The 20808-nt window shown below is 36.9% G+C and overlaps 1 protein-coding gene across 1 annotated transcript in view; it reads left to right on the forward strand.

The window, feature by feature from the left end:
• The first annotated feature begins 5173 nt into the window (after positions 1 to 5173).
• The window catches only part of LIX1 (limb and CNS expressed 1), a 56159-nt gene continuing 40524 nt past the window's right edge, over positions 5174 to 20808 (forward strand). Inside the window, 1 exon segment of the mRNA XM_021007262.2 lies at positions 5174 to 5440. Within this exon segment, the coding sequence (XP_020862921.1) occupies positions 5359 to 5440 (82 nt within the window). The 5' untranslated portion in view covers positions 5174 to 5358.

Below are 20808 nucleotides of genomic sequence, written 5' to 3' on the forward strand. Positions count from 1 at the left end.
GGGTGTTACTGTGACTTTTTGGAAAGAACAGAAAACTTTAGCCCTAGAGGCAAAAGACTTTCTAGAACTGCTTCCTTAGGACCTCTCAGTGATAAGATTCATCTGGCATGACCTGTGTTGGAAGCCACGCTGATTCTTTGTAATCACTACTTCCTCTTCTGAATGCTCACCAACCTTTGATCAATTCTAGAATATTTCCAAGAATCAAAGTCAAGCTCACTAGCCTGTAGCTTGTAGACACTATGCCCTCCCATTTTTGGAAAATTAGGACATTTGCCCCCATTTTTGATGATCTTTTGAATAACACTGAGGATGTCCTAGAAATCGTATCTGCCAGTTCTTTTGATACCTGATACTCAGTGGTGTCAAACTCAAATAGAAACTGGATCCTTGCATATTAACTTAAAAAAACAAAAATTAACATTTTCTATATTGTGTCAGATTTTTATTTTGTCAAACATTTCCCAATTACATTTTAATCTGATTCAGGCTGAACTAGAGTTTTGAAGGCTGCTTGTAGCCCTCAGGCCATAAGTGTGAAGTCTCTCCTATAATTCATCTGGTCCAGAGGATTTTAATTCATCAAGGGCAACTGGGAAAGCATTTACTCCCTGTTAATCATTTTTCTTCAGTCATTTCCAATGCAAATATCATTCTCCTAGATAGAAAAAAAAATAGAAACAAAATAGAAGTTTAGCAGCTCTACCTTCTTTTTATTGTCAGTTATCATCAATATATCCACCCAAAGTGAAGGTTCCATCCCCTCTTGTATCCTCCAGTTCTCCCACCGTTGCTACAGAGACTCTCTGAGTAGCCTCTGTAATTGGTCTTATTTTTCAAATGTCTCTATCCTGACCTTCTCAGTTCCATTCTACTCTCTACAATTATCTTTTCTTTAATCACTAGGTTGGCCGCAAGGGGTTATCATGAGGTGGTCATGGAGTGTCTCCCAAGACACTGCCAAAAGGAGGCCTTTGCATTTAGGTCTTATCTCTCCCTTCCTTTCACTCCTTTTTACTGACTTTTTTTTCCTCCTGTGCTGCATTTAGCATTTCTCCAGGCCAGTACACTCACTGTAAGAGAATGGAAACCAAAGGTGTGATTACCCACAGCAACAGGACCTCCACCTGATCTGAGAGCAAGGATACCCCATAAGTCAGCCATGTAGGCTATAGGGAGGTCCCCAGGCCAGTGCTGAAATGTGAGAGACAGGAGGCTGGATGGAAACACCAGGAGTGACCTTCTGAGTTGATCTTGAATTATTTTTTTTTAAAGAATCACCTTGTGATAGATAAGTTTGTTAGCTTATCCAGTTCCTAATATTAATGAGTTTTCTGCATTGTGCGTTTCTGTATTATTTGGTGAGGCAAATCAGTTACCCTTAGGAAACCTCTCATTTCCCTGTCATAGGGGATTCTGGATCCAGGCCAACTGATTTTTTGTTATTATTATTATTATTATAAATGTCTCATGTTTTTCCAATTTTTCTGTCTTTTGGCATTGCTAGAATTCTTTTCGACTCTTTTTTTGTTTTTTGTTTTGCTTTTTTTTTTAAGTTCTTTCTCCTCCATTCTCTTTTTCAGGGTATCCACTGCTTTGGTTTTAAATTTTTTAATTGGATTTTTATTGACATCTTTCCTTTTAACATCACCATCATTCCCCCTCCATATCCTTTCCCTTGCCCCTTCTCAGTAAGCCATCCACTGTTATGTTCAATGTTTTCTATCTTCTATTCTTAACCATTGATTCCACTTTCATATTTTTTCTTTCATTAGTATAGGGGGCTACATGTAAGGAAACTATCAGTTCAATTTGGCAACTGTTCTTCAATGTATTTGTTGTTCAGTTGTTTCAGTGGTGTCTGAGAACATGAGACTGAGGCTGTACTGCTTCCATCAAAAAGAAAGATGAGCAGTGGATAGAGCACTGGCCCTGAAGTCACGAGGACTTGACTTCAAATCTTGCCTCAGACCAAACACTTGACACTTACTAGCTGTGTGACCCTAGGCAAGTCACTTAACCCCAATTCCCTTAATAAATTTTTTTTTTAATTAAAAAGAAAGATGAGAAACCATGCTGCTTGTTTTTCCTAAGCAGTCTTGGATTGTACTTACAGGTGAAAATTCTCCTTGAATTGCTTATCAGGAGATGCGTAGACAAAAGATTTCCAAAGGAAAACTGCTGAAGGATTGGAGTTTGAGTTTGAAACAGACTAGCCTCCAATGTCTAATTCTGTGAAATCTATATTTATCAGAATTCCTTTTATTTTCCCCAAATGTAAGATTCCTCAATTGTCAAGTCATCAAAGGTCTTGATGTTTACGTAAGTCTGAACTTCACACAGCTGTGTTTATATTTCTAGTATAATCACTCACACTTCTTTAGAGAGAATGAATTCTGAGGACCCTGCAGGTGAAATCTATAATGTTCTTGTCATTTGTCAGAAGCCCCTGTAGCAGCATCAGGATTGGTCATTTCAATAACTTGTTGACTGGGTATTAGTTACACTGGGAGTGGAAGGCACATTAATGTCTGATGACTCTATAGCCTATATAAAATGACGTTCACCCAGCAACCAAAATTCTCATTTTTTCAGTGTCATCTATCTTTCTAACACCATCCCACAAAATATTTTTAAAATATTCAAATATTCCTTATGGTCTACTGCCCTAACTCAGCACTCCATACTCATAGGTGGGGTAGTCTGAGAGTGGCTGCTTTTCAGCTTCTAGGGTCAACTTTATGGGTCTGTGCTCCTAACACTATAGCTCATGAGCCCCTACTTATGTGCTTCCATTAAAAATCAGCCAGTAGTCTCAATTAGATATTAATAAGGGATTTATTTAAATATATAGCAAGTACTAGCTCAAACTTAATGTACAATAGGAGTGAGACACACACGTGGCCAAGGCAACATGCAGCTTCACAACTGCAGGACCTTAATGTCACTCCTTGCTTTGTAGAATCCTAATGAGATTGACTGCTGAGTGTGGTATCTGTCCTGAAGGAGTCCTTCTGCTGCTAGGCTTGATTTCATCTTCATAAGGTTTCTCTGTTTCATGGATTAATCCACTGTACTCCCTTACTGTAGTCTCTACTACTTTCATCTTCAACCCCAGTTGCAGGCTCAGTTGGAATGCCACTGTGCTCTTTAAGAAAAAAAGGAGATCCTTAGCTTAAGACAGTGGGCGACTTCAATGAGTGTACTTGTTAAAGTAGGGCTGATCTATATTCAAGATGTATCATAAGAAGTATCATTTAGGAAACGTATGTTCAGAAAAGGAGGTGGACTCATTATGTGGTATAAGGATGTGTTTTCCACAAGTAGCATTAAAATCTGATTGGTTGTTGTTGTTATTGTTTGTTGTTGTTCAGTTGTTTCGGTTGTGTCCAACTCTTCCTGACCCCATTTGGGCTTTTCTTGGCAAAGATACTGGAGTGGTTTGCCCTTTCCTTCTACAGCTCATTTTACAGTTGAGGAAACTGAAGAAAACAGAGTGAAGTGACTTGGAATGAATCCTTGGATTCAGTCAAAGGGCTGCACTTGAGGACCTAGCAGGCCACATGTGGCCTCAAGGCCCCATGTTCCCTCCCCCTACTCCAGTGTCTCACATCTTTTTCTCAATCCTAGATCCTTTCTGCTGCAACATAATCCCAAAGTCCTCCTCTTCCTTTCTCAGTCAGATTTTTACTAAGTAGGCTGTTATGTGAGGTATAAGACAGTGGGGAGGAAAGATGGGATTTCTCTCTACTGACTCATCTGATCTATCATTTCAGAGCTTCATATCATTTTCACAAACTCCTTTCAAAATACATCCTAGTTATTCTCAATTTCTCAAATTCGCTAATTCTCTTTAGAAAGCGTCATCCTTGTGAAAGTGAAAAGATGAAAGTTATATCTAAAATAGTTCCCAAACTTATTTGGCCTACTGCCCCCTTTAAAAAAAAATTACTCATGTAACCCTATAGTATTGTATTATAAAACAAGTCATTACTTGCATATATTCCTGCTGATCCTGGACAATGTATGACATACTGGCCTGCCAACACTTTCTTGTTAAGACCTCTTAGCAGACTTGACCACTGATGCATTATAACTTGCATTTTGTGTATTTATTTGGAAAATAATGTAACCACTATGACTTTGACCCTATTACACAATAGATGAAACATGTACAAATGGTTTTTCAAACTTTTCTTATCCTCTTTTCTTTCCTTTCCTTATGCTTCTATGGCCCCCTTATTTTTATTCAACAACCCCTAATTGCACCTGAGAGTACTCCCACTACCATCCCCCCTTCACCCCTTCATTGTTCCAGCACCCCCAAGGGGGCAGTATCACCCACTTTGGAAACCCATAAATTATTCCAAATAGTTGTAGGGAGTTAGTGAATGGATTTTCCTTTAAAGGGTTAATAGTAGAGAATATATACCCTGACCAACTGTGAGATAAGTCCAGCCATCAGAACTGATTATGGTTATGGCAGGAGAACTTGGCTTCTGGGGTTGATTTTTGTGAATTCAAACAGCAAGCATTACCCTATCGTTTCCTGAATTTTGCTGTTGTTGAGTTGTTTTAGTCATGTCTGACTTTCTGTGACCCAATTTGGGGTTTTCTTGGCAAAGATGGTTTGTCATTTCTTTCTCCAGCTCATTTTATAGATGAGGAAACTGAGATAAACAAAGTGACTTGCCCAGAGTACACAGCTAGGAGGTGTCTGAGGCCAGATTTGAACTCAGGAAGATGAGTCTTCCTGACTCCAGGCCCAGCACTGTGTCTGGAACTGAGCCACCTAGCTGCCCCTTTAGCTTACATATAATAATAGTCCTTCGCAAAATGAGAAGTTGAATGAGTATATTTGTTATACTCATCTTCACTGGAAGGGACTTTTTACATTTGATATGTAAGGAATTTAGTTGAGAGATCTTACATTTTGTTTTCAACCTCTTAAGGGAAGAGGAGCAAGAAGCAGAACCACAATTTAACAACAATAAAAAGCCAAAATCAGTCTGCTTCAGTCCATTTAGGCAATATTTGGAAGGAAAGGGAAAAGCTTTTCATATGATTAGTTTCCCCAGCTAGCCTGTAGGTGGGTGTGTTTAACAGAAGGAAGCGGTTGGAGCTAGCCTGTCAGCTAGCCTTTGTAGCTAATTAGCTCAGCATACAACAAAGATAAGTGAGCCAGGGAGGAGGGCCTACTGAGAGGTCTTTAGGTTCTGGGCAATGTCTGATTGGCACGTTAAAAGAGATTCTTTGGTAATCCAGTGCATCAATGAACTGCACAAATTCAGTACAGGGCTGGAATAATTCAGGCATGAGGACACTTTGTGCGTGCAGTCTCGAAAAGGCAGAGCCAAGATGGATAGAACCTTGGAATCCCTGAAACACATCATTGCCCAAGTCTTGCCTCACAGAGACCCAGATCTTGTATTTAAAGACTGTAAGTACAGAAGAAAAGAGGTTTTTTGACTGTTGAGATAATAGTTCTAAAATGTTCTAGTCACATCGTATTTACGTTTTGTTTCTCTTAAGTCTTTCTGTAGCTCGGTGATATGGTATAACTGATAGTTAACTCATTCCTGATTTCAGGAAAATGATTCCTTTCACATGGGAATGTTGCTTACTGGATTATTTTGCCTGTGAAGTGTTTCACAAATATTTTAGAAATCTTTCTTTGAAAAATAGGAGTAATTTAGAGTTCTTTTAAAAACTAAATTAACTTTGCAAAAAGTTATTTCACAATTGTGAGAGTACAGCTGAAAGTGTCTTTGAAATAATAAATAATTAGTGCCTGAATCTTTAGGATTAATTTTTCTTCTTCATGACTCAGCTATGAAGGTAAATTGGGCACTTCTTTTTAATATGTTTGAATACTGCAAAAACTTTCAGGAAAAATCAGTCACCTCTATACTTTTTTTTTTCTTTCTGTAACCAATTTTGAAATTATATTCTGTAATTAAAAGGCCAATAAAATTACCTGAGATTTCTGCCCTCCAAAACATTAACATGAGATTGCCCCATGCTGATGGCAAAAGCTTATTCAGAATCTGTTTGATTTTCTTTCCATTAATAATGGATAATCATGAAATCAAGTCTTCCAGTTTTAGCAATGCCATTAAACTGTTTGTCATGTAACTTGGTTTCTGGAACCAATTTAATATCCTGCTCCAAAGCAGACTATCTGCATATTTTGTCTTATCTACAGTAGGTTTCATATTACAAAGGCTGGTGAGATTGGACTTTAGGTAGAGAGCTATCTGAAAGGCAAATGGCATGTGGAACAATTTTTGTAGTCCAATAATTTACAGATTTCTTCTTTACGTCTGTAGTTATGCAGCTTCTGTCTTCCTTGGTAAGTCTTCAGTTTGGCATCCAGATTTCTGAGAGTTGAACAATGTTGCTTGCCAGGTGTCATTTTTGTTTAAATTACTCATTTGGGGGCAATAGAGAAAGATTTTTTTAAAAGGTACATTGTTTTGTTCTGCCAACTTTTTCCTTCTAAATTAAGTTGGAGGTTACTTTGCCCTTTAAGCAAAATGTGACAGGCATTATTTCATCTTGACTTGTCAACAGCTGCATTTGGTACTTGCCTGCATTCCAAGCTACTTGAAGTAATAAGGGATAGAAGGAACCTCCCTCTCCTCCATTATAGTAAAATTCATTAATAAAAGAGAAAATGGTCTTTGGGTGATCCAGCTGGCCCCGATCATGAGAGGTGTTCTCTGAGTCTCAAGCTTAGAGTTTGGGGTAGTAGGAAGTATACAAGGTAACAGAGAGCATCATGATCCCATAGTCTGCTCTGAGTCCTTTATGGACTCAGGAGACTCACTGTGAGAATTATAGAAATTGAAACAGCATGACCCTACCTCCTTGTTACAAGCAAAATCAACAACTATCAGCAGTTTAGGGTAGAGAGTGGAGTAGAAGGCAAGAGGGAAAGGAAAACATGCTTTCCAGGAAACCATCATTCCCTATATAGGGCACCTCGATGTTTCCAGGGCATAACATTATACTTTTTTAACATACAATTAAAATTTGATCAGATGGGGAAGGGAGGGGAAGCAACAGTCACATACGACTAAATGCCTTGCCACTGTGCCATGAATAACTAGAGTTGTGAAAAAATGAAATTGCTAACCAATGCTATGCCCCATGGATTTCTTTATTCTGATAAATACCTAAGTAGCTAGAAGACCAGCAGGGCATATTTTTATACTTAAAGTCTTTATAATGTTGAAACATCCAGCTATCATGGGCATGAAATAAATGGGAAAAAGATTATTTGAGCTTTTGGTGCTGAATCATAGCAGGTTCAGATATAACTATATATCTTTGAAAACAAAGAAGGTATGCTTTTCAAAGATGGCACATGCATTCCCAATTTCTTTGGCCAAAGAGCATTTTGCTGCTATTGGGCTCACTGCCTTGGCCCCTGCACCAGAAGGGCTGCTTTCAGTAGGCCAGCTGGGAGACTCAAGAACAGGTGTAAATTCTCTTCTCCAACTGCCAATCAATGACTGGACAATCGGCCTTTCCTTCTCTTCCTCCACCTCCCATCTCCCAGCCCCTAATGCCACAAAAAGTGTCATAGCTTGACACAACACTTTTAAAAGGTTTCCAACCCCTGGCCCACATAAGAAAAGGAGAAATTATTGGACAAAAAAAAAAAAGACAGCCCAAGTATTCTTTTATTAGTGAGGCACAGCTGAAGAAAAGTAGTAAGGGTGGTGAGAGTGTTTTCCTATCTCTAAAATGAGGGGGTTAAATTCTAAATATGGGATTTTAGAGCTGGAAGGAACCTTAGAAATAATTTATTTTCTCCTACTCTAAATCATCAGTTCCAGGTCTTTCGATATGGGGTGCAGGTAAATCTGGACTTTCTCAAAAGTTAAGATATGAAAAAGCAACTTGTCCTGACACAGAGGTGAATGTGAATTGTTATTCTCCCCCAAGCAGAAATATGTTGAGAATATTTTCTTTTCTCAATCTACTGATGTGGGACAGTGCAATGCATAGCATTTCCTTTAAGTGATATATTAGATATTCATCACCCAGGAGTTATGGGCTTTTCTCACTAATGTTGGTAGAAAAAAATAACAAAGTGAGTAGTTTCTATTCATGTTGCAAATGGAAGTTAATAAGAGGCCTTCCTTTATTCCTCCAATTACTAGGGCCCTTTCCACTTCGAATTACCTTGGCCTGGGTTCAAAACCTGATTCATATATTTACTAGCTGTGTGACCCTGGGCAAGTCACTTAACCTCTCTAAGCCTCAATTTGCTTAGCTGGGATAATAATAGCACCTACTTTACAGGGCTGAGAATCAAATAAAATTTGTGTAAAGCACTTTGCAAACTTTAAAGTGCTTTATAAACCATAATTGTTGTTCCTGGGGATATTATTGTCATCATCATTATCATCTGTCATCCTCTTTGTCATGATCACCTTTCCCTCTTCATTTTTTCCTCTTCCCCATCCTCATTTTTCCTCCTCCCCCTCCTCTTTTCCTCCTCCTCTTCCTCCTCATCTTCTTCTCCTCCTCCTCCTTCTCCTTCTTCTCCTCCTCCTCCTCTTCCTCCTTCTTCTTCCTCCAAAAGACTCATGAAAAATGCTGTCCTCCTCCAGAGAGAGAACTAATGAACTCTAAGTACAAATAGGAGCATAGTTTTTTCACTTTCTTAAAAAAAAATATTGTGATATGAGTTGGCAGACTTGGCACCCACACAGACAAAACAGTAGATCATTGAAGTGATAGTGTCTATACAATTGCTTTCCATCTGTCACATTTAATTTTTCTATGCCCATATTCTTGTCAAAATTGTCTTCCATATTGAGAAAAAGGATTACAGTTGTAATTCCTGGTAGTAGTTATTAGGTTCTCAATATTTATTTGGCAAAGCTGGGGAATTCTCTGTCTACCTAGCTACCTAAGCATGGAGGCAAAAGTAAAAAGAAATTTAAAAACAACATAGTAGTAAAAGTAAACAATTAAAAAAATACACCTTCCAAAATGCTAGCTGCATTGCCTATGTGCCAGGAAGAGAACAAATGACTTTCTTCATTTCCATATCCCTCCTCCCACCAGATTGGAGAGGCAGCTGGTGGCTCAGTGGATAGAGTGCTGGGCTAGACTCAGGAAGACCTGAATTCAAATCCAGTCTCAGATACTAAAGTCACTTGACCTCAGTTTCCTCAGCTGTAAAATGGGCATAATAATGGCATCTGCCTCCCAGTGTTGTGGGGAGGATCAAATGAGATACTTGTTTTGTTTTGTTTTTTTAAAGCAAAACACTTAGCATAGTGCCTGGAACTTATTTCCCTTCACCCCTTGGAGAGAAAAGCAGAAAATAAGTGGTGGATAAGTAAATGAAAGCTGCTCTTTGCTTCAGGGGTAGTGGTGGATGAGACTCAGATGGTCACATAAACCACTATGTGATGTTTCAGCCTGGGTTGCATGCCTTTCCTCTGGCTAGTCCCAGCTCACCCACCTATATCTGAGTGTGGTCAACACTGTCTTCCCTTCCCAATGTGATCACTTCCATTGTTGTCCACTTATAGCTTTCCGGAGAACAACAATCACAAGCCATCACTGTGTCCAATATGTGGATGGGTTAGAATAGATTCCCAGAAAGCACCCCATCCTGATCCCCTCCCATCATTCTCTCATGGAAACTACTTCCCTGCATAAGTCTTTCAACGTCAAAAGCCATGGCAACTTAGAGAACTCTTGGTAATGCCTGTCCACTGACAGGCAGTCACTTCTGGGCCACCAAGTTTCCATGGCAATGTCTCTAGTGGAAAAGCAGTCTGTGCCCAAAGCTAGGGCATGTTAATTATTCTCTTCTCTGGATGTAAGCTAGCCTTTAATTGTATAGATGTCAATGGTATCATCACAATGTCATTAATATTTTTCTCCCCGATTCTATTAATACAACAGTAAAATAAAAATATCTATTCAAGATATAACTATTTCTTGGACATAATGTGTTTACATAGTTAAGGTGAATAAACTTTTCCATTTGGGAAGTGTCTGGAAGATTTGTTTATCTCAAGTTGGTAACCATTTTATTTTAAAAATAAAAGACATTTTACTCTTCTATAGGATTGGGACCAGACTTTTAATCATGGATTTCACTAAATGTACTATAAGATAACAAAAATTCTCTGACAGCGAAGTGTGCGTTAAATGTGCATATTTTATGAGTCAGCTTTTTTATATACTTTTAGTCTTTTCATTTAAAGAAAAAATATTGAGAGATACAAGTAATCAAGAAGAAAAACCCTTAGAAATACAGTATTAGATATTACCACATCAAGTGTGCCTGTGTGAAACCAGCAATAAACCTCAGGGTGCTTGCTAGCTAATTTAGAACACTGATTACATTTTTATTACAATAATTTGAATTCTGGTCATTTTAACTCCCACATTATAGGATTTCTTATGAGCCAAAATGTATTTGCGTTTGATTTCATATATTTATTTTTATAGCTATTTGAATTTTTAAGAGGAAGGATGCTGATTTCATTCCACTCAACTCAGATATGTGACATATATTTTAAAAATCAGAGAACATTAAGCACATTTCCTTTTCTCCTTTTTCCCGAATAAATATATCACTGGGCAGAGATAAACTTTTCAGCCCCAGAAAAAATTCATCCTACCTGACCCAAAAGAGTCAGCTTTAAGGAAAGCTATCCTAAAATCGTAATGCTAATGTCTGCTGTGATTTTTATTTATTCCTTTAAAAATCAGGCTAAATAGATTATAATACAATATAAGTATTGGACAACAGCCTTGTGGTGAAACCTAGTGCCTTCTTCCTACCCTGCTGTCTCTTCTCACTGAAGGTTTTTAACAATATAGATTTGTTAGCCTGAACTCACTTTTAACAACTTCTGAAATGCATATGTTAAGTTACAGCCCATAATGGGACGCAGCTGCATGAGGGTGAGTGCTTAAGTTATGATTTTTCTGTTTAAATGATATGGTTTTTACTGATTATGTGCTACAGATTGATTTAAGAAATGTAAGACAACTTTAGAGGTCTTTCATAAAAGAATCTTCTTTATTTAATACATTTCAGATTCTAGTTTTAACTCAAAACATTTTCTCCATGTTCAAATGCTTGTTTAAGTTTAGTCTGTCAAGGTAGTTAAAACAACTCTTTCTCCCACTCTTCCCCCTCAAATCCAGTCCCCAACAGAATTCCTTTAAGTTTAAAATTGACAAAGTCAACAATTGTTAAAATCTCTATACCCACTTTATCTTTTGTCCATGAAATGTGCTATTTGAGTTACAATTTTTATTTAGCTATCATTTATATCATGCCTTTGCAAAAACAGATATTATCACATTTTATCCTCGCAACAGCTCTGGGAGGTGTTATTGTTATTCTCATTTTATAGATGAGGAAATTGTGATAGACAGAAATAGAGACTTGCCCAGGGTTATACAGTATATGAATAAGTATCTGAAGCCAGATTTGAACTCAAGTCTTCTTGACTCCAAGTACAGTTTTATTCTTACTTCAATACTTCAAAGGATTCATGATTTTTTTAGGGTATTATATATACATATATTTTAACATTTCTTGTTGAGTCGTGTCTGACTCTTTGTGACACCGTTGGAGGTTTCTTGGCAGAGATACTGGAGCAGTTTTCCATTTCCTTCTCCAGCTCATTTTACAGATGAGGAAACTGAGGCAGATAGGTTTAAGTGACTTGCCTAGGGTCATACAACTAGTAAGTGTCCGAGGCCAGATTTGAACTCAGGTCTTCCTGACTCCAGGCCTAGTACTCTATCTGCTGAGCCATCTAGTTGTCTTCAATGATTCACCATAATGTCGCAGCACCTCTGTGTTTTTGATGGATATGTACACTGGAAACTTGGCTAGGTTCTCCCATGCTAAAAAGCCTTTTGCACCAGTATCTCCTCTTGCCCTCATAGCTGAGGACCTCACTTCATACTTTACTGAGAAATAGAGACTGTTAGCTCTGGGATTATTTTTCTTCTTTCTCTACATTCCTTGAGATCACCCCCCATTTTCTCCTCTTTTATACCAGTCTTCCATGAAGAGGTGAGGCTTTTTCTTTCCAAGACCAGGCTCTTTACAAAGTTACGTGTAACCTTGATCAAATCTCCTCCTGTCTCTTTCAGAAGAGTGGCCCATCAATCATCCCCTCTCTTTCTAATCTTCAATTTTTTCCCAATCTTCTGACTTCTTCCCCTCTACCTATGAATACACTCAATTTTCTGTCATCCTTAAGGGGAAAAAATCTAAACTTCACTAAGATGAATAGTTGTCATAGTATTATGGCACTCATTTTTGACTGTGACTACTAAATCAATCATTTTCTTAATGTCAGAAAGACATATTGTTAAGTATATGATTAGTTCTCAAAAGAAGAAAAGCAAGCTACCAACGAGATAAGTGGAAAAATAGTCCAAATTGCTAATGGCAAGAGAAATGCAAATCAAACAACCCAAATTCCATCTCATACCCATCAGATTGGCAGAGATGTCCCAAAAGAGAAAATTACAATTTTTGGAGGGGATATGTGAGAACAGACATATGAATTCACTGTTAGTAGAGCTGTAAATTAGTGCAACAATTCTGGATGACAATTTAGAATTATATTCAGAAACTCACTAGGGGCAGCTAAGTGGCTCAGTGGATAGAGCACCGGCCCTGAAATCAGGAGGACCTGAGTTCAAATCCAGCCTCAGACCAAACACTTGACATGTACTAGCTGTGTGACCCTGGGTAAGTCACTTAACCCCAATTGCCTAAAAAAAATAAATAAATAAAAATAAATAAAATAAAAAACTCACTAAACTATATATAATCTTTGGTCCAATGATATCACAACCACAAATATACTCCAAAGAGACCAAAGAAAGAGGAAACAGACATATATGTAGAAAAATATTCATAGCAGCACTTCTCATTGTAGCAAAGGGCTAGAAACTAAGCAGTGTCCATCAATTGGGGGCTATCTGAACAAAATATGTTAGACGACTATAATGGAGTATTATTGAGCCTTGAGAAATGACAAAAGGAATGGATTCAGAAAAGCCTAGAAAGATTTTTATGAACTGTGAAGAGTGAAATGAATAGAACCAGGAGAACAATTTGTATAATGACTAAAACATTGTAAAGAAAGGCAAGAAGGAAGGAAGGAAGGAAGGAAGGAAGGAAGGAAGGAAGGAAGGAAGGAAGGAAGGAAGGAAGGAAGGAAGGAAGGAAGGAAGGAAGGAAGGAAGGAAGGAAGGAAGGAAGGAGAAAGAAAAACAGAGAAAGAAAGAAAATTAAGAAAAGAGAGAATTATCAAAGGGACAACAAGCCCAAGGAGGAGACAAGAGGGGAAGGGATCAAGGGCAAAAGGAGAGCAGATGGCCTTGGCAAGGAGAAGGGCCATCTCTTTCTCTAAGGCTGGAGCAAAGGACATAATCAAAATGATGTAATGGCAATTAGAGGTCCAGAACTGGGAAGAAGAGAAAGCTCAATACTGTGGGCCTCATTTTTTTCAGTAAAGTATGAATTGAGAATTTCTGCCTCTTTTTCATTAAAAAACAAAACAAGGCTATTGAAGCACAAAATGTTTATGGGTCATTTGTATCCATCAAACATACAAAAGGACTCTACCAAAGAGAATTTAAACAAACTGATATGGCCAAATAAAACTAAAATTAATATTCATTCAACAAACATCAGTTAATCACCATTACATACTATGTGGGAGGCAGCAGAGCATAGAAAATAGAGGACACATTTGGAGTCAGGAAATCTCAGCTCCAAGCTTTGTCTCTGACATGAGCTGTGTGACCATGAATGAATCACTAAAACTTTCAATGTCATGCACAACTCTTTAAGACTATAAATTACAAAGAAGTTGCCAAGCCACAGAGGTGGAGAGAGTTTCCACACCAGAAGTTCCATGCACCCTGTAATAGATATGGAATGCTTTGCATTCAAATATCATTTACATGTAAATTGCATTTGAATATTAAGTTTACCAAGACCTTTCAAATACATTATCTCTTTTGATCTGTATACTCTCCTTGTAAGGTTGGTAGGGCAGATATTATTATCCTCATTTCACAGATGAGGAAACTGAGACCCAGAGAAAATGAACTATTGATCCAAAGCAGTTAATGGGAGAATTAGAATTAGAACCAAGTTCTTTTCATCCTACTATATTTCCTACTCAAAGCACATCTTTCAGTAATGGCGGGTCAGTAATAATACCTTCATTTGTCTCCATTTATCCAATCATGCCTCAGACATTTATTGAATAAAGTACTGGGGGAGATGCAGAGATGAATTTCAGACCTCAAGAGTTTAACCAATCTCGTAAGGAAGCATGGCCATTGACACAAATAACTTATAACAAAGTAAAACATAAAAAGTGTCTGAAAGACAGAAAGTACAATAAGTGGCTACAAGGATGGGAGGATGATTTTTTTTAATGTGATAAAAATATTTATTTCTACTCAAATCTTCATTGAATACTCTGTGTGGATATTTTTTAAAGCTCAGTCACTCTCTGTTTTGCGTCATATTCATGTGTGTGGTTCTACCCCACTCCTCTACCCCTCCAGTAGAATGTAAGCTCTTTAAGGGTAGGAGCTGAATCACTGATCTTTGCATCACCAATACTCAGCTCAATGCCTTGTACATAGTAGGTATTTAACAAATATTTAAGGAATTGAGGTATAGGGTGGATCCAGGAAGGCTTTGTGGAGGAATCAGCATTTTAATTGTTAGCAAGAAAGGCCTACTAACTTTCTTTGGGTGCAGATGGCTTCCCTGTACAAATTTTTTTGGAGGGTGGTGCCCCCTCCCACCATGTACCAGGCACTATGTTAAGCACGTTAGAAGTATTATTTCATTTGATCCTCACAACCTTGGGAGGTAGGTGAGGCAAAGAGAGGTTAATGATTTACCCGTGGTCACATAGCTAGTATGCATGTAAGGCTGGATTTGAATTAAGATCTTCCTGACTTCAAGACCAGCACTCTATCTACTGTGTCACCTAGGTGCTTGCTTTACAAAGCATTTTAATGAGAGGACACTGTTCTCTTCTCAAGACATTTACAAAAGGATTGAGAAAGAATTATCTCTACAGCAAGGATCAGTCTAATGCCCAATCTTCATTTATATACATCATTAAATCAGGGATCTATGATTTCATGCATCCTAGAAATTTCTTCTACCAGAGAAAAGAGTCATCCCTTTATGACTAAATAAATAGTCTTTGATGACTACAGTTGCTGAAAAAAAGTCATTACCCTGAAACAATCCTGGTGATGTCTCCAAATTTCACTCAGCTGATCTTCCCAAACTCTAAGTCTTTCCAGTTTGGTTGGACTATTCAGAGCCTATGCTCAATTCTTCTAGCCTTGGAGAACACATTCAGGTCATTTCCATACCATGATGAGGCATCAGAGTAGGGCTTTAATGTAAGTCCTAGTAACAATACTACTAACAGAACTGTTTAGCTAGCCAAAGCAATTAGGTTTTCCTCATGAAACTATATGCACAGTTATGTTATCAGATTACCACATTTTAAAAAACAATAACCTGTTATTAAGATTGATAGAAACACAAACCATATTTTATAATTTTTAGTTTTATAATGCTTATAGTCTGAGAATAGGTACTAAGAGATTGAGTCCTTTACTATTGAATGCCCATTGTTCTCAACTATACTGAATACTAGAGAGTAGTGTCAATACTATTAGTACTAATGTTCTTGTTAGTATAATAATATTGGATCAATAAGAACTAATATTAATATTAAATATAAATACCAGTATAATATAATTACTGTTATTAATATAAAATATTATTTTTGGTTTTTATCATTGACAGCTATTGCTTGTGACGAGAGAAGTTTTGAACAACACCTCAAATACTAAACCATACAGCTTTTAAAAATGAAGAGGTACCCCTATTCCCTGGGGGTCATGAGAATTTGAGAACTGACTTTGCTACAGAGTGGGTTTGTTTAGCTACAGTAACTTTGGGATGAAAATTCAGGGCACCAACTCAGTGGGCTATATGGTACTTTTAGGAAATTAATCAATCAATGAACACGTTTTATTAAGTAAAGAGAGTACTATGTAAATATAAATGGTTGTTACTTCTGTCTCTAGTGAGGATATTGTGGCAAGGCTTCTGTTGGAAATATTGGAGACACATAGTTTTTCAAAAACTGCAAGTCTCAAATATTATATAAATAAATCATGATTTATAGCTTATTCAGGTCCTCAGTAGTCATTTCATACATTTGTGGTCAAACTATGGCATTTTTTTAAAAACCTGCAGCCATGTAATAGACCATTTATTTGGTAAGTTCCCCCTATATTAGTAGCCCTGTTATTTTCCCAACCTTTTCAAACTCCTATGTTATGGAAACGCTTGTGTTATTTCATAAATTAAAAACAAAAGTTTAAAAATATATAATATATGTGTATATACACATATGTATATATTTATATACATGTCTGTATGTATATAAACATATGCATGCGTACACACATACTATATAATATATATATAAATCCCTTTCAACCTTAGGCAGGTACATGGTACAATGGATAGAACACTGGGTCTGGAGTCATAGAGACCTCAGTTCAAAGTTAGCCTCACACACTTACTACCTGTTTGACCCTGGGCAAGTCACTTAACTTCAATTTCCTCAAATGTAAAATGGGGGTTAAAATAGCACCTACTTTCCAGGGTTGTTGTGAGATCAATAGTATACACAATATAAAAGTTATTGTTATCATCATCATCATCATAATTATTATTATTATTGTTCTAGATTGGTTTCCTGGTAAAAATGCTCTTCAGTTCTAGAAAGTTATATCAAACGATCTGTAATTTTCTCTATCTTTTTTTTTTCTTGGCCTTGGGCCCCCAGTAAGAGACAGTGCCCTGGCATAACAATTCAGTGTTAGCTCAATCTCTCTCTCTTCTCTATGATGCTTTCCCCTCAACAGCCTTATTATTTCCAATAAGTACAGCCAGTCCAACAAAGACCTGTGGTTAACACTGTTTATAAAGGCAAAGGAAACACTTGAAATAAAGAAAGGTAAACATACTATCCTGTGCCCGGAAAGAAAGGCTTTAGGCTTCCAGAGGACAGCTGGGGGAGGAAAGAAGATACAGGAGCATGGCCTTGGGGTCTATAGCCTAAGAAGGTTTCAGCAACATAGCTTCTGTACTAACATTCCTCATAACTAGCCTGTCTAAACGGTCTTGATTCCTGGTGGCTGCCTCAGCCTGAACTTCTGCTCCCATGGCTCCAAAGGTCTTCTCGTGGCCTTGCATTCTACAAGTCTCATCAAAAGTTGGGCTCTTCTTTCTAACCCTTCTCTAGGGCTCACTGAATTCAGCCTCATCCAATATGATGTTGTCTCCCTTTTGATTCACTCAAAGGTCTTGTACTTGTGTCATAAAAAGATTACTTGGCGTGGGTAACATTGTAGAATTCGTTTAATATCTTGTTACTGCCTCCCCTTTTTTCTGTGATTATTTTTTCAGAAAGGTTACCTCCCTGAACATTGTACCTAGTAACAGCAACATTGTGTGATGATCAGCTATGGTTGACTTAGTTCTTCTCAGCAAATATAATGACCCAAGATAATTCCAAAAGACTCATGATAGAAAATGCTATCCACATCCAGAGAAAGAACTATGGAGTCTGAATATAAATAGAAGCATAATATTTTAACTTTTTTGTTTTTTGTTTTTCGCGGCTTTCCCCTTTTTGTTTCTTCTTTCACAATATGACTAACGTGGAAATATGTTTTAAAAAAAAGATTACCTCCTTTAAAAAGATATCCCTCTTGTCTCTTGCTTTCATCTTGAATTAGGTAAGAACTTCAACCAAAACTGTATTGCTTAGCTGCCCCGAGTAATTATTAGCTCTAGAATAGCGAGCCAGAGGTAAAGGAAGGAAGCAGGGCGAATATTTTTCAAAATAATTGAAAAGCTCATTTTTCTTTCAACCTGTAGTATAACAATACTAATGTAACTTAGATTTGCCCCTTCAAAAAAAACCCCACATTTTTGTGTTATCAGAATTTCATGCTTTCACCACAAAATTCCTCATTGTACTCATACCTAAAATTAATTGTGATTGCTTATAACATACATCCCGTTTATAAAAGCCCTTCGATTTGGTGTACAATTTAAAAACTCTGCAATGTCTGGGGATAACATGTACCTTATTTATTACAAAGAACCTAACTTGTTTATATTAAAATACAAGGGAACCTCCTTATAACATTACTATTATGGAAACAGAATGACAACCCTGTTATAAACTAATTAGGCTTGTAGGATTTGGAGTTGCATTTTCTGGAACTTGATCTGATCTTAGGTCTTTCTGAATCCATTAGTAGCAAAAAGTTAAAAACAAAATTTTGCTATAGTTTCATTTATTTTACTGCTTCAGCTTACCAAGTACTGATATTTCAGCTTCTCTTGTAATTCTCCATAATATTCAATAAATATTATAGTCTCACACTTAATATTTTTTCGAGGCTAAGTCAAGTAATAAGTTTATTGCTCCAACTTTAGAAATACTAATAAATACAATGCTTCAGATACCAGTTCATCAAGGTTGTTGTTGTTGTTCAGTTGTTTTAGACTCTTTATGACCCCATTTGGGGTTTTCTTGGAAGAGACAGTGAAGTGGTTTGCCATTTCCTTCTTCAGCTCAATTTACAGATGAGGAAACTGAGGCAAACAGGGATAAGTGACTTTCCCAGGGCCACACAGTTAGCATGTGCCTGAGGCCAAATTTGAACTCGGTCTTCCTGACTCCAGGTCCAGTACTCTTTCCACTATGCCACCTAACTGCCCTCATCAAGGTTACAAAAAAAAATAATCAGAATACAAATCTTTAACACATGTAATTATCATGCTAAGTATAATGATAATAAAAATTGGATGTGTAAAATACATGAGAAAGTTATTGTTCTATTCGAATGTAATAATCATCTTCTAGTGGTCTCTATGGTATGATCTGTTCCTAGGTTTACTTTGATCTATTCTTCCAATTTTAAATGAAATGGATTTTTAAACTATCTTGTCCCATTGCTATTTTTTAAATTCCTCTTTTTTTGAATTCTCAAAGTAAAATTAAGCAATTTAGAACTTAATGACCCTTAATTTAACTTCTGTCTGCCTCAGTTTCCTCACCTGTAAAATGAAGGTAACAATAGCACCTAATTTCTAGGGTTCCTGTCAGGAAAAATGAGATAATATTTGGAAATCACTTTATACTCATTAAAACATTATATAAATGATAGTTATTCTTTCATAGACCTGGAAAATGAAAGAGATTCACTAGAGGAGCAAAAGTGAAAAGTTGTACTATTGCAGAGAGCTGCCTTGAAAAGGTACACCTATCATAATTGCCTCCATGTCCTCCTCTCTGTCAATATATTGTTGTGACTAGAAAGAAGAATTATGGCATGGGGTAAGGATAATCTCACTTTGTTGGAAGATGATTAAATTGGTTTCTTTAAAACACTGTCTACATAGTCAACTGTCAGCTTCCCAGGATGTTAAGTAACCAAATATCTTTAGATTTTTTAAAAGGAACGTTACTTAGCTTTGCCAAGATGAAAAATCATCCAGTGACTGCTGACTATTTTTTTTTTTGCACAGCTCTAGCCATCAATACTTTAGGATATAATCATTAAACATAACAAAAGCAATTCCTTCCAATAGGATGGATTCCAACAAAAGAATCCTATTTATACTCATAATAGGCAGAACTCAATCTTTTTTCTCATGTTATGTATGGTCTTTCAATAGCTAGGCACCTACTTCTTTTACTGAACAAGAGCCAGCCTCAATTTTTTGTATTTTTAAAAATTCCCATTCTCCAATGGATAAGTGCTCAAAAGATAAAACCAGGCAGTTCTCAAGGGAAATCCAAAAAACATATGAAAAAATGCTCCAAACAACTAATCACATTAGAAATGCAAATTGAAACAATCCATCAGATTGAAAGAAGATAGCAAAAAAGGAAGATGACAATTGATGGAGCGATTATGGAAGGCCCAGGAATGCATTATTGATGGAACTGTGAACTGGTCTCACCATTCTGGAAAGCAATTTGGAATTATAGCCAAAAAGTCACTAAACTGTACATACCTTTGACTCAGTGATAACACTACTAAGTAATTTCCCCAAAGAGACCAAAGAAAGAGGAAGAGGGCCCACATGTACAAAAATATACACAGCAGCAACACTTTTTGTGGTAGCAAAGAACTAGAAACTTAAGGGGTGCCCATCAATTAAATAATGATTTATGCTATGAATAATTTATGGTATGATATGATAGATATAAATAGAATACAATTATGGTATGATATGGTAGATATGATGATAGAATACAATTGAACAATGACAAAAGGATGAATTCAGAAAAACCTAGAAAGGCTTATTGGAGCTGATGAAGAATGAAGTGAGCAAAACTAGGAGAAAAAGTTACACAGTAACCATACTGTAGAGAAAATCACCTTTGAAGGACTTAAGAACTCTGACCAAAGCAATGACCAACCGTGAATCCAGAGGACCAATGTATAATAAATCATGATACCTGTCCCTTAAAAGAGCTGATGGACCCAATGTACAGAATGAGATATACATTTTAAGCATAGTAAATATATATCATTGCTTTGGTTAACAATGTCTATTTGTTACAAGGATTGTGTTTTTCTTTTCTTTTTTAATTTGGGTGAGGGAGGAGATTTTGGGGGAAAGAAGAAGCTAAATATAGT

Source organism: Phascolarctos cinereus, unplaced genomic scaffold (genome assembly GCF_003287225.1).
Source record: "Phascolarctos cinereus isolate Bilbo 61053 unplaced genomic scaffold, phaCin_HiC Scaffold_4;HRSCAF=312, whole genome shotgun sequence".
Taxonomy (NCBI): Eukaryota; Metazoa; Chordata; class Mammalia; order Diprotodontia; family Phascolarctidae; genus Phascolarctos; species Phascolarctos cinereus.